Below are 17,290 nucleotides of genomic sequence, written 5' to 3'. Positions count from 1 at the left end.
ATGGCGCAGGTTTGGAAAGGATTTGATGGGTAACGTTAAGTCCAAGGTGCAGGCACTTAGTCTTTGCGTACATACAACATGATTGTATATATGAAGGATTATGTCATGGAAATGCGTAAGAATAATCTTCTGATAGCCGCTGATAGCGTTGAATTCATTCGTACTACTATCTTCCAGTACGAATGTTCCCCCAATAATCTGAATGGCGTCGGCATGCGCTCGAAAATGCCTTGCCTATTTATCTAAATTGCAGTCAGGTCACAGGGACTCCATGAAACTCACTTGTTACCTACGACAATGAGCTGGCCACATGTTAATTTTATCAGAAGCTCTTCACATCACCAAAAACAATCTTTGCCGACGACATCTATATACCAAATGAAAAAAAAACAACAATGAAACACTTGCACCAATTGCGACCAATGTACAATAAGGTATGTCTGCTAAGAAAAGGATTAAAAATAATTTGTAATTTTTTGTTCTAACTCAGCTTCGTTTAGCCAAAGATAAATTCAAGATGGCATACAAATCATTAAGAAATACAGCTTCAGTAATTGTGAAACGAACCACTTGGAAATAGTGTATTTTCATTACCCTCTCGTCAATAAGCGTCGATGAACCTAGAAAAGCGCCGCCAAACATACCATGGATACACTACAATATCAAATGGAAATAAACAATAGTTTAAAGTTTTTCACCTATGATTTAATGGTTCTCTTGCTGCTTATGCTATTTGAATTGTGTCACAATTTTAAAACACTAGATTAGCCAAATTTAATAAATCACTTTTACTTTTAAGTTTAAAGAGCAGTAGTATTGGATGAGAGATTCTTAAACTTCTTGTTCGATTGACATCGATTTGTTATTTATATACAAAACATTGTCATAGTTACGGTGCATATAGTGACTAGATATTTTTCGTTTCACTTCAATTAAAAATTGAACTGTAACTAACGGTGAACCGAGTTCATCTAGGGGTCTTATTTGAAAGGTACATGAAACATTGTAGACCACTCTATCTTCGGTTTATCTTTGGTTTAGTCACGGATGATTAGCCGTGTTAAATGAACGAATAAGTCGGTTTGAACTGTATCGAATAAATAAGTAAACGAATAAATTAAAACTTTCTGAAATGTTTTATTTTTAATTTGAATATAATAATGAAAAATGGTGGACAGGACTTTTAACTTTATGCGTTAATTTCATTCGCGTCAGTTAATTTTATTCGCTTGATGATGTACTAATGTTAATATCAGATAGCAAAAAAATGAAACTTATCTAATTTTTGCTTACTGTCTGAAGCTACTGGAAAACATTGCCGTCAGCAAAACTATGACCAAAGTCTTTAGAGAAATGACCAAACTCGTGGCACCGTCCGTATAGTGTTTATAGTTGCAACCGTTACCGTCGCAAGTGTGGCATGTCTGACCGATACGGCAAAAGTCGCTGTCCGAGAGGCATCCACGCTCAACCTGATCGCCGACTACGCTCACAAAACATTGGTCCTCCGGTGTGAAGAGACGGCAAAGTTGTGGAGTTACTTGAATTTCTTGACCGCACGTATCGTTGACATTACCGCTGCACTGGTGGCAATGAAGTCTATGTTCCGGAAAGAGCTGCAAGTTGATAAATACAGGGTAAGATAACCGTTATGCTTACTGGTTTTTTATTTTGATAATAGTTGCATCTCTTGGTTCGCATGTTACCGATCTCGAAAATGCTATATAACAAGAGAAACTCACCGCTCCGTTACATCTGCCCTGATTCACCTGGTCGTAGCAAAGCTCACAATTATTTGCTATGTCACAGTGGATAAAATCCTCTCGAGACAGCGAGGATGAACAGCCACGATGGACTTCACGGTCTAAGATATGAGGCGGAAAATATTTTGGAATTAATTTAAACTAATATTTTGACCTGTGATAACACTTACCCACAATCCGAGTGAAACAGGTAAAATTATTCACTGCAGGGTTGCATTCTCGCAACAGAATGTGTATATCGGGAATGAGGCAATTTTGGGTTACCCCCGAGGAACACACGTAGCAAAAATCTGAATCTGAAAAATGATCAGGAACAAAATTAATTGGTCATTTAGGAATTTAGGTGACAAGTATTCAACTACATGTTAATAGCACATTTGTTGTGAGAATTTATGAAATTGGGGTACCACGTTCCAAAATAATTAAACTTCAACTCAATCATTTTTTCGCTGTGCCTTAGAAAAAACCATAAAAGTATCATTCAAAGAATGTTAGTGGGTTGCATATTTGATTTAGACTTCAAACGACATTAAAATAAATTTCCACGATTTGGAAGCGTAGTTCTTAAGTTAACCAATCCATGATGATTTGCCAAACAATAGTGACCAGAAACGTCACTTTACACTGTCAAAACAACTTTCAGACAAGAGAGTAATTCGTATTGAAAAAAAAAACAAACCTCCTAATATAACTCCCATTATTATGAGAGTGCTCAACCGATTTCCTAAAACTTTCTCTTGGATACTTAAAGAAACCGCATACTGAAAATACATTCGCACTATGTTACGTGCAAAAAAATGGTTTACCATACCTAAGACGTGTGGAAAATTTAATTCAAATCGGTGAAAGTCCATTCTGATTGTACCACCGTTTCTCCTGGCAATTTCAGAAATTGATCAATTCTCGTCTTCTGAAGAAGTCTATCGACAGTTTGATGGGAAAAGTTACCTCCTTGACTGCCAAAATGCCTTTTAGTTCCTATTTAGGTATACATGTAAAATTTCTAGGTAACACTGTCATTCGCTTCGTTACGAGAGTTTCTCGTTGACCGAAACTTTACTGCCAATGAAATCCGGGTCCTGTCACATGACAAGGAGACCATTTTCCGGTCTTGCACGAGCTAATGGACGCAATAAGGGGTCATTCATGACCCAAGTAGTAATCCGGAACTAGTTCTGATCACCCCGGTGACACGATTGTCATCCGCATACAGTTGGCTTGAAGCCGAAATTTTTGGTTCTTTGGTTCTAGTTCGCAGTCAAATACTGTGTTTAAGCAGTGTTCACATCTTTCTTCATGCGGTTGCACCAGTATAAGGAAACGATTTCGACGGTATATAATCAAACTATAATAAACCATAAATTTCTTTACTATACAAGACTAGAGTTTTTTTTTTATAACAGCTCGGCTGAAAAGTTCGTATCGTTTAATAGAAACACACATTTTTTGCCGAAATTCGTTTTTATTATTCAACATAATTGCTATCAGCGGCGATACAGCGATTATAGCGATCTTCCAACTTTTCGATACCATTTTTGTAGTACGATTTGTCCTTTGCCTCAAAATAGGCCTCAGTTTCAGCGATTACCTATTCATTGCTTCTAAATTTTTTACCAGCGAGCATTCTCTTGAGGTCTGAGAACAGGAAAAAGTCACTGGGGCCAAATCTGGAGAATACGGTGGATGAGGGAGCAATTCGAAGCCCAATTCGTTCAATTTCAGCAATTCAATTCGTTTTTGTTTTTGATCGATTGTGAGCTCACGCGGCACCCATTTTGCACAAAGCTTTCTCATATCCAAATATTCGTGAATAATATGTCCAACACGTTCCTTTGATATCTTAAGGTTGTCAGCTATCTCGATCAACTTCACTTTACGGTCATTGAAAATCATTTTGTGGATTTTTTTCACGTTTTCATCGGTAACAGCCTCTTTTGGACGTCCACTGCGTTCATCGTCTTCGGTGCTCATATGACCAGTACGAAATTTTGCAAACGACTTACGAATTGTTGCTTCGCCCGGTGCAGAGTCTGGATAACACTCATCAAGCCATTTTTTGGTATTGGCGGCACTTTTTTTTATCAAAAAGTAGTGTTTCATCAAGACACGAAATTCCTTTTTTTTTCATTTTTTTCACAATAACAAAAGTAGCTTCACTCAAAATGCAATATCTCACAAACTAATAATCAGACAGCTGTCAAATTTATACACGTATCTTTTGAAGGTTGGTACTAACTGAAAATGGTATGGATTTATTTCTAGTGGCGCCCTCTCATAGAAACGATACGAACTTTTCAGCCGATCTCTTATATATCGTTTATTTATACCCGGCTTTAACCAAGTTGCGGTCATTTTCCGGAAAGATTAGAGTTATATTTTGTTTCCTCTTGCTTGAATTTTCAGAGAAAGAGTGATAAAACTGAGTTTCCAGTGATTTGGGTATTGAATACCAGTGATTTAAAAGCATTGCTGAAAGTCACAGTAAAATGAAATGTGTTATTGCCAGTTGCTATGCAAATTATTCGAAGCCTGAGTCAAAAGATGACATTTTCAGCCACAGGTAATTATAAGCAAATCATTTCTGCTAGCAATGGTTTCTGGAGGAAAATTAGTGATAATATCATAAATTTCGCTAGGTTTCGTTCTGATAAAAAAATGGTTGATTGCCATTCAAATATTTACGGACCAAACAATACAGAATGCTTCGAATCGAAGGATTTGTGGGAGACACTTCAGACCGAAAGAAATAAATGTAGTTGTAAGTCAACTACGTTTGGTCAAAGATTCGATACCAGTGGTTTTTGCTAAAACGAATCCTTATGAAACGTATGTTTTATTCGATATTAACATTAGGCGCTTGCTAATCGTTAGAGAACAACTCGAGCTTTTATTCCCTCCTCCTAAGTTACGGGTCTCAATGCTTCGAAAAAATTTACATGTACCAAAATGTTAGCACGGCGAACTTGGAAAATGAGGGAATGTGATTCGACGTGGTCATCGTTCATCGGTACACCAGACAGGCTTGGCTTGGCGGGGATCTGCGTTGCGATCAAGTGACAATAGTTTTTGCAAAGTATTGTTTGAAATTAAAATCTCATTAATATTAGATTCAATGTACGAATGTTCTTCTTAGAAATCATCGATAGGAATGTTCGCTAGTGAGCTATTTACTACTGATTTTGAGACATATGATAGCAGTTTCAGTGAGAATCGCGTTTGCAAAAATCAGTAGTGAACTTTTCTTTAGTGAGATCACAATTCGCTGTTTGAAAGTCAAATAATACCCAAAATAAGACACTAATTAGATGACTACTGTGATACGATATAAGTGCAACTAAACACTTTTTTTACAACTTTTAATTTCTCTGCTCCGGATTGAAAATTTTAATATTTTCAGTGTAGGTCCGAATTTCTATAACTATATACTGTGCGCATCAAAATGGTATGAACGTAGCTTAACCTATTGTTGATAACAACGCCACCAAAGCAAAATACGTTGGTGTCAGGAACCAGCTTCCATAGCAGCACCACCAAAGCACTATCGAAGCGTTATCGAAATACTTGGTTCAAATTTTACTGGATACCTTTTCTTCAATCGTATTCATCAATTTTTCCAGGGAAATTATATAATTCATTTATAGCTTTCAGTGAATAAGCCATGATAACTGATTTTTCACATAAACTGTTTTTTGGAGATATTTTACAGGTGAACAAAAAACTCCGGCACGAAAACATAAACACTAGGAAACTGCGGAAAAGTGTTTGAAACACTCCTTATTAGGAGACTTTTGGCGTTTTTGGTAACTATCGATATAACCTGAATCCACTATAACACACCGGGTACGAGTGTTTCGAAGCGGCCTAGGGAAGCTGTGTTGGAGTGATTGAAGGCCGACTTCGCTGTGAAACGGCTTCAAATGAGGTAAATTTGGTTTACTAAATTCACCGTCTCACAAGAGAATTGTAACCATATCTAAAATCAACCATCCACCTTATTTGCTCAACTCTGCTCCCTTGAACTATTCTCTGTTGTCAAGCCTTCAATGATAGCTCATCAATGAAAATAATCCGCTCGCGCGAGGATTTTTTATTTTGATATAGAAACTTATTGGTTTATAGTATCATTTCCTTTTTTTCATTTTGTTAAGAGAAAGTAATTATTAAATAAAAAATACCATTTGCGTTATTTACAGATCCAAAGTTTTTGGACATTGTTTCCGTGATAGCAGCTTGTACCGATGAAATGTTTATCGATCTTTCGGTCAACTATACCCAATACGTAATAACAAAGAGAATTAAGGTATATAAAACTAGCACGTACAACGACTGGTTTTTGCACCACGATGATCCATCGCATCACACATATCGTTCCGCAATCTCCGCACTCACCTGATTTGAGGCCGTGAGACTTCTGGCTGTTTTCTATATTGAAAAGGCTACTTTGGGCAACGCCTTCTGAGTGGATTGAAGAAGGTACTGAAGACAATTACCAGAACAGAACTTGCATGACTTAAAAGAATAAATTAAGATTTTTATTTCATTGTCTCATTTCGGGTATTTTTAGACACAGTAGTGTAACAACTTCTCCAACCTGGATTTAAGCGGTTAAATTAGTCCGAAACTACATTTGGATCATAGTTGCATTACACGTTATTCTAAGCTTACAACTTCTAAAATTATGACAGATTCATTCCTTTTGTGTATCACAAGGGGAACTTAATGAATTGCAACGCACGGAACGGTCAAAATTAGCTCTGCGCCTAATTCGTATTACTGTTTTTTAATTATTTGATTTTAACAACAAAATTTGCCAAATAACTATTTAGTTGAAATTCAGAATTTACTTTGCTGAAAAAAAACTTTGTTTTCAGAGAATGTGTTTAGTTGACGAATATCCTGGACTCAAACCAGAAAAATTTCAATCCAACACGAAATTTTCATTGGCAACTAATTTTGTGATTAAAATCAGTAAATTTGACTAAATCTATCTGTCACCATCATTGCTAAAAGACAGCACAAAGAAAACAAAAATGAAACTGGTTTCATTAACAAGTTTATTTGCAAAAAAAACTCATGAGATGTGTCAAAGTAAAACAATCAATTAAAAAACCAAAAAGGATAGTCTTGTTGAAACTGCTTGCAAATTGTTTTATTGTTTTTCGCTTGTGTTACGATATATCCATATTTTAAGTTCTAAGCCGATATGTGAAAATGCCGTAAACTCTTAGTGGAAATTTTATTTATTCAGAATTGATGCGATTGTGCTTAATAATGTTTTATACGTGGAACAGTCAAATTAGTTTCGAAAGTTGCTTTCTAATTGTAGATGTCAAACGAAGTTCATTGTATCTTCCAACCTATATTGCAACTGGTTGTAGTTTTTTCAGCTGAAGGCTATATCGAAACAAACAGAAAGGTAGGTTTATATTTGTTCCAAACATAGTTTTGGATCAAGAAAGTAAGACTCTTCAGAATACTCGTAATATGTGGTTGCTCTTCTCTGTGGTTTCTTGCTATTTCATGGTATGTTTCGCTCGAGGTACGCCGTCCGGAGAACTACTTGTATTCGGATTTTGCTTTCCGAGTGCTCAAAGTTTTCAGTGAGAGAGTCGATTTCGCGGAGTCGAATGAGGAAAACAATGATTTAGAAGAAAAATTTTATGAAAACGAAGTTTATGTTTCGTTTATATCTTTTTCCGTAAATACAACACAGGAAGTTGTTATCGTATATATACCTGCCAATATAGAAAAAGCAACCGCGACAGCAAAATTCTTTTCAGTAGTAGTGTGCCATCTACTGGCCAGTAGCCATTACAGTGTTAACGTTTTTTCGGTGACAGGGCGTCATATAGCTGCAGGTTGCTGAAACCAATTTAACAATTCATGTTGGTTGAAAACAAAACTAGTTGAATGTAACTGGAGTTTCAACTAAAAAATAACCATTTCAACTAATATTTTATCATTATTAAGGGAATGAGAACTAAAAAGTCTGAATTAGCAAAAGTAAGATTTTTTCAGTCATCTCAAAAAATTACTAACTTAAATCAGAAAATCTAATTTTTTCACAAAAATGCAGATTTCGGTTTTTACGTGCGGTATTTTTTGCACATGTAGCGAAGATAACTGAATGTATCCTCATCTCCTCCATTAAAATATAGTCTTCCAATACTGATAAAAAAATTATTATAAGAAGCACGCCCGAAATTACGATCTCATATGCGAATGTCCTCTCTTATCTTCAGTAAAATCACACTTCGATTGATCCGCTGTACGAATTTGGTACAAATTTTCATACCGATAAGATTTATGTACTGAAAACCAAACCCTTCCACATTCTGTTATTAGCAATGACTAATAGGTTCACATGTGTGAGTAGCAGTAGATAAGTCCTCGAATATTATTGGCCTTATTGCAATTAGAGAATGTCTGATAAGACATAACCAGTATAATGACGGTGACTCAACATCGTAACACTGCTTATATCACTGTTATTTGTAAGAAAGTCCACCCAAACGAAAGTGCAAAGCAGCGATGTATGATGTGCAGACATTGATCAAGCCCCGCTAACTGGTGGCAAGTTTCGCATTAACTTACAAATTAAACCGACATTGGCGAAAACGGAATGTTCGTCGTTACAGTTTTCGAGACACTGCCCTGCATAAAAATATAAGCTCTCGACCGTATGACGTACAGGTACAGACACGTGTGTGGTACTATGAGCCGTGAAACTTTCACAGAATTCTCAAGAAAAAATGTTACAGTGTGTATGTATTAAAAATCAGGGCGAAATTTGCCCCGCAATATGATTCGAGTGCACCGAGCTCGACATCATGAACTTGAAGTTTTCAACATTTCCAAACACACTTTTTGGTAGCCTGTTGCAACTGATGATAACACTTAATCTTGTATGGCAACACCAACCATCGATGTGGTTGTACATATACCATTAAATTTACAAGGTATTTATCTTACTGATAAGAACTGTGAATTTCTGTTGAATTGAAACAGTTGAATTCTGAACTGTTTCACAATCAACTTAGGTGTTGTCGAACGAAAACTCACACATTCGGCTATTGATTTAGAATAAAGTGTAATCATAATGTTGAAAATATTATAATGGTATTTGGGAAAAAGGTTTCGTTTTGTATAATTTCGAAAATCCTTCAGCATGAAATTAACCTCAAAAATAAGCGAACGGAATCAAATGCTATTTGCAAATTATTTTAAGAAGCAACTAAATTGAACGATTTTTACAAAAGGGATTGAAAATCAACTGCATGTTTTAAACCGGCTGCAATTGACAACCCGTTTGTCAGCCACTGTCGTTGGATTTGTTACACCAAAACACAATTAGCTCTTTCCAAACCTTTGACGGAATTTTTGAAAGAGCTGTATTATTTCAGGCTCATACAGTTCGATTTCATGTTTTGTTCGAGTGAATATTAGAGAAGGATTTTAATGACACACATTATTTTGACAAATGAATCCCACAATACTTCTGGAAAGATTGATAAAATGTTGCATCTAATCACTACGAATGAGTTCAAGGAACGGGAAATAGTTCAAAGAAATAGGGAAAATATGACTCATTCTGCTTATGAAATTTTTGGGCGATATTTCGAAAACGTTTTCCTGAATACCTTCCACTTCTATTCAAACATTGATATTATCGTTGAACTTGGGTACATGTTGATTGCTAATGATTTCCGGAAAGTGGTATGAATAATACACGGAACGACCGAAATTAGCTCTGCGCCTAATTCGTATTACTGTTTTTGAATTAGTTGATTTTAACAACAAAATTTCCAAAATAACTATAAAATTAGTTAAAATTTAGAGTTTACTGTGCTGAAAAAAACTCTTATTTTTAGAGAATGTGTTTAGTTGGCGAATATTCTGGACACAACCCAGCAATATTTCAATCCAACACGAACTTCTTATTGACAACTAATTTCGTTATTAAAATCAGAAACTTTGATTCTATTTATCTATCACCGTCATTACTGAAGGACAGCAGTGTCAAAGCAAAACAATCCATTAAAAAGCTAAAAGGGACAGTCTTGTTGAAACTGCTCGCAAATTGTTTAGATGTTTTTCGCATGTGTTACGATATATCCCTATATAAATTTCTAAACCGATATGTAAAAATGACGTAAACTGTTAGTGGAAAGTGTATTTATTCAGAATTTGTTCGCACTCGAAGCGATTGTGCGTAATAATGTTTTTACGCGGAACAGTGAAGTGAATTTCGAATGTTTCACTCTAATTGTGATGAAGTTTTTTTGTATCTTCAAACCTTCCGAGCTGCGCCGTCCGGTGTACTATTTGTATTCGGTTTTTGTTTTCCGAGTGCTCAAAGTTTTCAGTGAGAATGAAGAAAACAGTGATTTAGAAGAAAAAAAAATTAAAAAGATGTTTACGTTTCGTTTATGTCTTTTTCTCCAACACAACATCGTATTTATACCTGCCAATATAGAAAAGACAACCGCGTCTGAATTTTTTTCGGCAGTAGTGTGCCATCTAGTGGCTAGTAGTCATTAAGGTGTTACCGTTTCGGTGACAGGGCGCCATATAGCTGCAGATTGCAGAAGCCAATTCAACCATTCATATTGGTTGAAAACAACATTATATTTCTTTAATTCAACTAAAAAATTAGTTGACTGGATATGAAGTGTGCCTTAGCTAAGAAATGACAGTACGTTTAATTTGTGAATTCAACTAAAAAAAATAGTCATTTCAACAAATATTTTATTATTATTAAGGGAATGAGAATAAAAAATCTAAATCAGCAAAAGTAAGATTTTTTTAGTTGTCTCAAAAAATAACTAACTAAAATCAGCAAATCAACTAATTTTTTCGCGAAAATGCTGATTTCGGTCGTTCCGTGACGGAGCGACCGAAATTAGCTCTGCGCCTAATTCGTATTACTGTTTTTGAATTAGTTGATTTTAACAACAAAATTTCCAAAATAACTATAAAATTAGTTAAAATTTAGAATTTACTGTGCTGAAAAAAACTCTTATTTTTAGAAAATGTGTTTAGTTGGCGAATAATCTGGACACAAACCAGCAATATTTCAATCCAACACGAAATTCTCATTGACAACTAATTTCGTTATTAAAATCAGAAACTTTGATTCTATTTATCTATCACCGTCATTACTGAAAGACTGCAGTGTCGATTTCGCGAAGTCGAATGAAGAAAACAGCGATTTAGAAGTAAAATTTTTTTCGGTAGTAGTGTGCCATCTAGTGGCTAGTAGTCATTACGATGTTAACGAGCGCCATATAGCTGCTAATTGCAGAAACCAATTCAATCATTTATGTTGGTTGAAAACAACGTTTTATTTCTCTAATTCAACTAAAAAATTAGTTGAATGGATATGAAGCGTGCCTTAGCTAAGAAATGACAGCACGTTTAATTGGTGAATTCAACTAAAAAAAATAGCCATTTCAACAAATATTTTATTATTATTAAGAGAATTAGAATTAAAAAATCTAAATTAGCAAAAGTAAGATTTTTTTAGTTGTCTCAAAAAATAACTAACTAAAATCAGAAAATCAACTAATTTTTTCGCCAAAATGCTAATTTCGGTCTTTCCGTGTGGTAATAGTTTAAAACAATCGTTTTCCACTTACAAAATCATTTGCGGAAACTACACACTGATGCTGATTTGAACAAACTCAAAGATTTCACAATTTTTAACCAAACTACGTTGGATTTTTCATGTGAGTATCCAAAATTGGATTTGCTAGCATCTGTCTCAAATTTTTGAAAATGCTAGCGACAGATTCGAAATCATTTTAAACTTTTAATCAACCATAATAAAACTTTTACCACAGAAAGTTAATTTCCAGAATAATTTGCCGCGAAAACACCACCAAAACCGACCACAAGAAGTGCTGTAAAATCGATTAACAGTGCGTCCAGATAATAATTAAATCGAACTTTACACCATGCGATTTTGTTATATTCTAGTTTTGGTACAATTTGAAACGATTTTTGAGAAATAAAAGCGATTCTTGTCGAATAATTGTTGATACAGAGAACCAAAAAGAAACGAATTTTAGCCGACTGCGTCAAGGGTAGCTCAGAAAGTTCATAAGTCCAATTGTTGTATCTTCGAATCGCAAACTTAAAGGATTGTTAGTGAATTATGTCAAAATGAACGACAAATAGTTCTAATCCAATTTGGTAGATGATCATTACGCCATGTGTAATGAAATCGATTTACATTCTTGTACGTTACGTACACTCACCATATATTTCATTGTGAGTCATGAGGGGTGTTATATTATTTCAAAACAAAACTGCCGGTGTGTGATGGTTGACTTTGTCGTCAGAGATAAGGTGATATCACAGTTTATGTAAAAAAAGAATGGACTTCGTACTTCCCCTACTAAACAAAGATGATAAAAATGAAGATTTTTAAGGCCATCGTCCAAGTACCAAGGATGCAAACTGCCTCCCATTTTTATTACTGTAGTCTGCTTACCCACATCTACCTTTTTTAATTTTTCTTACTGTACCGCGTTGATGCATCCAAACTAAAATTCTATTACAGTACGCGTGCGAAGCAGTATCGCGTAAAAAACTACGGCTGGAATCATAGCCGTTCGAAGTAGGTAGAAATTATATTTTTCCACATTTTACTGCCTCCTTGTTCGCGCTACTGTACCACAAAAAAAGTAGCTCGTGGCGGTAGAAAAAAGTACTTTGCCGTTGTAGAAAAGTGTACATGAGTGTGATAGAAAATGTACTTTACGGTAGGCGCTGCACATTGCCTATTTCGTTCATTATTTTGAAGATGACTTTCACGTATTCGCACGTGTGACTAGTCAATGAATGTTTTAAGGGCTTGTTGGTTGGACAAGTAAACTGAACTTGGCTATACTGGTTACCGTTTTCCTATTCGGGAAGCCCAAAAAGTAATGGTCACAAAAGATTTCGAATGAAACTAACATCGATATCTTTGAGGTGGTTAGATCGCTTCTCGCAGTCTTCGAATCAAATAGAAGGGCCCTTCGTTCGGAAATAATAATTTAATCGTTCTCCGGTGTGAAATAATTTTAACCGTTATATAAATGAAGATAAAAAATTTTTTTTTTTGGTATTTAGATCGAATTAAAGTTTTTAGATTGAGTGAAAAATTTCCATTTTCCGCATTTCGAAATGTTTTGATTGAATGTAAAAAATGTGATTCTGCATTTCGAACAAGTGATGTTTTTTTGTATGGAAAGCTCAAACTTCATCGAAATACACAATAGGAATGACTTGTGCGACTCCGCACGTTATCAGTACATCATCGATTTTTGACTTTAGGATTTTACCAGTCTGGCGACATTTAACTTCCATCATTGCTACAAAACAAATCATTTATATGCTTATACTACTTTGGCCAAATCAAAATAGCCTTACCTAGGGTTCTAATAATCACAGTATCATCTTTATTAAATTGCGCATTTATGCCCACTACATGACGGCCATATCGGGTCGCAGAGTCGACTTTGATGCATATTAATCGACCTTGCATTTCAGCTGCAATTTTTTCCCTAATATTTGTTGCGCATTATTCAATATGACGAGAGATATTGTCTCGATTGATTTTAAATTTAAGTGCTTCGCAAATTGGATCTAGCAGTTCTCGAAAACCTTCCCATTCAACGGCGCATAGGGGCAAGTGATGAAGTGATACCATTTTTACCAAAGATTCAATCACAGCTTGTCTGTCGAGTGCTATTGATGTTTTAAGAATTTTCCTTTTCTTTTCTGGTGCATATCCTTGCTTCAGTAGTCCGTATTTCAGAGCCTTTTCCGGATGCACATTTCGTAAATGCTTAACAAAATTTCCGGGATCATAACTACTTCTTAATTTTTTGTACGTGCAGATTCGAGTAGAATCAATGTTACAAATTATATAATCATCTTCACACTTATAACAATCATTGGCTATGTCCCGATAAAAACGCTTTATTTTCGATGAATCAGTCATTTTTCACGATCATGAATTGCTTTGGAAAAAAAACGATTTTAGGAACAACAACGTTCACTGCTAATGAAGGGAAAAAAATTGACAAGTCGACGTAACCATTTCATAAGGTCACAAAAGTAAATTGTTTCTCTTTGTTTACTTTTTCATCTGCTAAAATCTAATCAGTACGTTTCAATGCAGCAAAGCATTGAATACTTCATTTAAAAAGGGCCTTGAAAACAAATAATTCATTACACCATTCGGGAAGATCATCAAGAATATCAAACGATCTACTATTTAAATAAAATATAATCTGGTCTTGAAAAATACAAAAAAATCGTCAACACATAATGTTTATATATTAAATAACTAGTAATCATTTGTTAACGTTCAATGTAAACACGTGCGCTACCATTCTGAGCGAACAATGTAAAGTACAGCGGTAGAATACTTTTTTTTCGTCGGCGGTAGAAAGCTATATTACATTTTTAAAAGCGGCGGTAGCTTTGAGCAAATGTATCGCCCAGCCTACTGTAGAGTGCTGTAAACCTAAGAAAGAGTAGAATGAAGCAGAACAAAATATATTTTTACCTTTACCGTTCTCATCGTCGCTGGTACACTCTCTAGAGTAAATGTATCTACCAGCAGTTGTAGCAGGCGGTAGCACTCAGAGTGTGTAGAATGTAGGGAAAGAAATGTATTTTACCGGTACCGTTCGCATCACTGCCAAGTACCATGCGCGCGGGTGGTTTTAGGAAATTTTCGATGGAAATTTCGAAAAATTTGCCAAAACCAAAAACATACAGACCTTTGAAATACATTTATCTATCTACAGGGTGAAAATGGCTGGAAAATTCGGAGGATTTTCCGAGTCTTATCAAAAATAGCTCTGAAAAATGAGTGTTTTTGTGATCTTTCACAATTATCTGGAAAAATAAAGCGATGACATAAACTTTTTTTTTCAAATAAACCTTATCATGGATACACAGATTACATTCGGACACATTTTTGGAAAACCTTTTCACGCTTTTCGTAGAAAATCCACGAATTTCAAAAATTTCCACGAAATCGGTTATATGAAATTCGTTGATTTTCTATGAAAAGCGTGGAAAGGTTTTCCAAAAATGTGTCCGAATGTGATCCTTGTTGCCAGCATGAGGTTTTTTTTGAAAAAAAAATTTCATTCCATCGAATTATTTTTTTCAAATAATTGTAAAAAATTACAAAAAAAGCTCATTTTTTCAGCGCTATTTTTGATAAGACTCGTAAAATCCTCCGAATTTTCCAGTCATTTTCACCCTGTAGATAGATAAAAGTATTTCAAAGGTCTGTATGTTTTTGGTTTTGTCAAATTTTTCGAAATTTCCATCGAAAATTTCCTAAAACCACCCGCGCGCATGGTACTTGGACGATGGCCTTAAGGTTCTAAATAGCATGTGTTTTAATTAATTATCCAGATAGAAGAAAAAAAATGACCACCTAAGCAGTATCCAGAATACATTTTTTAGTATTTAGGTAGCGGGAAAGTTCACGCGAAACTTGTTTTGTACTTTCAAGTCACTAAAAAAAATCACGTGTTTTTTTCTCGGAACTTGTTCTGTACTCCCCGGGTGTCAAATAAATCACGTATTTTTTTTGGAAGTAAGAAAGTTTACGCGGAGCTTATTCTGTACTTACAAGCTGTCAAAAGTTCCGCATATATTTTCAAGCTGCAAGAAAGTGCCTTTTTAAGAAGTTGTGAAACTTTTGGTTTTAGCCGAATTTAAGCTAATCGAACCGATTCATATCAAGCTCGGCAAGAAAATCCTTGATTGGTAAGAGCTGTTTTTTTTCTAAACATACAAAATGTATACTCTCTACCCCACTAATTGGCACAATGAGCACATTAGCTAATCTGAAAGATTCAATGTTGTTTGAACGCACTCCGATGAGTTTCAACCAATATTTGTCCTAAACTTCATTCATCCTATGAAACTGCTCTTCGTAATGTATTGTGCGATATAATTAATGATTCATATGAATGGATCCTTTGTATTACATGTACAGTCAATTCAATCATACGGATTTCGCAATTCAAATGGATCGAAGAAAAAACACTTAGTATTTACTTGCTGCGACGGATGCTGTTAGTCCAACTAAGGCTATGATGAACAGTTGGAATTTTTCCATGGCACTGCTGGATAGCACTAATAGTGCACACAAGTATTGAATACTTCACTTTTGAGAACCTCTGAATACCGTGTTTTACTAGTCACGAATTTTCAATCGACTGGTCGATTGATGGGAGGCAAGCAGCTGTACGTGTATTTTTTTAATGTGCGGCATATCTTATCTCTCCGAATGGTTAAGTCGAGCAGAGATAAACAAACGATGAAGAATCGATAAAGCCACCCGGCTAGGGTAAATTGAGTGTTTTTGCTTCCGCCTGATGGAAGCATTTTATGATTTTGAAATATTTGAAGAGTATTGTTTCAGTGTTACATGTCCTTGAAAATGACTAACATTTTAAATATACAAATGAAACTTAAATTTTTTCATAAACAAAAGCTCCATTGGCGACTTTACCATTATTTACGTGGTTAGTAAAATTTCATTTCACACACCTATGTTTGATCTATTTCTCTGGACCGAAATATATTGACGTAGTTTTGTATTGCTTGGTAGACTTTCCTGTATGTATACGCTTTGTATGTGTTTTAACGGAGGAAATGCACATAGAGTATATTCACAATCATAGAAGAATATGCAGATAAAACAATGTTGGAATTACGATGTACGATGACCATGACATCAATAGTCTACTTGGAGGTAAAGTTTGGAGTACCAATATAACAGTTCGGCTGAAAAGTTCGTATCGTTTAATAGAAACACACATTTTTTTGCCAAAATTCGTTTTTATTATTCAACATAATTGCCATCAGAGGCGATACAGCGATTATAGCGATCTTCCAACTTTTCGAAACCATTTTTGTAGTACGATTTGTCCTTTGCCTCAAAATAGGCCTCAGTTTCAGCGATTACCTCTTCATTGCTTCTAAATTTTTTACCAGCGAGCATTCTCTTGAGGTCTGAGAACAGGAAAAAGTCACTGGATGCCAAATCTGGAGAATACGGTGGATGATGGAGCAATTCAAAGCCCAATTCGCTCAATTTCAGTATGGTTTTCATCGACTTTTGACACGGTGCATTGTCGTGATGAAACAAAACTTTTTTCTTCTTCAAATGAGGCCGTTTTTTGAAATTTCGTCCTTCAAACGCTCTAATAACGCTATATAATAGTCACTGTTGATAGTTTTTCCCTTTTCAAGGTAGTCGATGAAAATTATACCATGCGAATCCCAAAATACAGACGCCATAACCTTACCGGCCGATTGTTGAGTCTTTCCACGCTTTGGGTTCGGTTCATCGCGTGCAGTCCACTCAGCTGACTGTCGATTGGAATCCGGAGTGAAGTGATGGAGCCATGTTTCGTCCATTGTTATATATCGACGAAAAAAATCGGTTTTATTTCGATATAACAGCTCCAAACACTGCTCAGAATCATCAATTCGTTGTT

At 35.3% G+C, this 17,290-nt stretch overlaps 1 protein-coding gene across 1 annotated transcript; it reads right to left on the bottom strand.

The window, feature by feature from the left end:
- Window positions 1-1,117: 1,117 nt before the first annotated feature.
- On the bottom strand, window positions 1,118-15,999 carry LOC131432058 (uncharacterized). Its single transcript, XM_058598106.1, has 4 exons — window positions 15,843-15,999; window positions 1,934-2,059; window positions 1,743-1,864; window positions 1,118-1,616 (listed from the first exon to the last, which is right to left on the bottom strand). The coding sequence occupies exons 1-4, from the start codon at window positions 15,901-15,903 to the stop codon at window positions 1,290-1,292; spliced, it is 636 nt and encodes a 211-aa protein (XP_058454089.1). The 5' UTR covers window positions 15,904-15,999; the 3' UTR covers window positions 1,118-1,289.
- Between the last annotated feature and the right edge of the window lie 1,291 nt (window positions 16,000-17,290).

The sequence above is a fragment of the Malaya genurostris genome, chromosome 2, assembly GCF_030247185.1.
Source record: "Malaya genurostris strain Urasoe2022 chromosome 2, Malgen_1.1, whole genome shotgun sequence".
Lineage (NCBI taxonomy): Eukaryota > Metazoa > Arthropoda > Insecta > Diptera > Culicidae > Malaya > Malaya genurostris.
This window is presented reverse-complemented; position numbering and strand designations above follow the sequence as displayed.

Coding starts and splice junctions, on each gene's coding strand:
- LOC131432058 (XM_058598106.1), bottom strand. CDS start 15,903: ATGGAAAAATTCCAACTGTTCATCATAGCCTTAGTTGGACTAACAGCA. Junction 2,060..15,842: donor AACAGCATCCGTCGCAGCAA/GTAAATACTAAG, acceptor ATCATTTTTCAG/ATTCAGATTTTTGCTACGTG. Junction 1,865..1,933: donor CTGTTTCACTCGGATTGTGG/GTAAGTGTTATC, acceptor CTCATATCTTAG/ACCGTGAAGTCCATCGTGGC.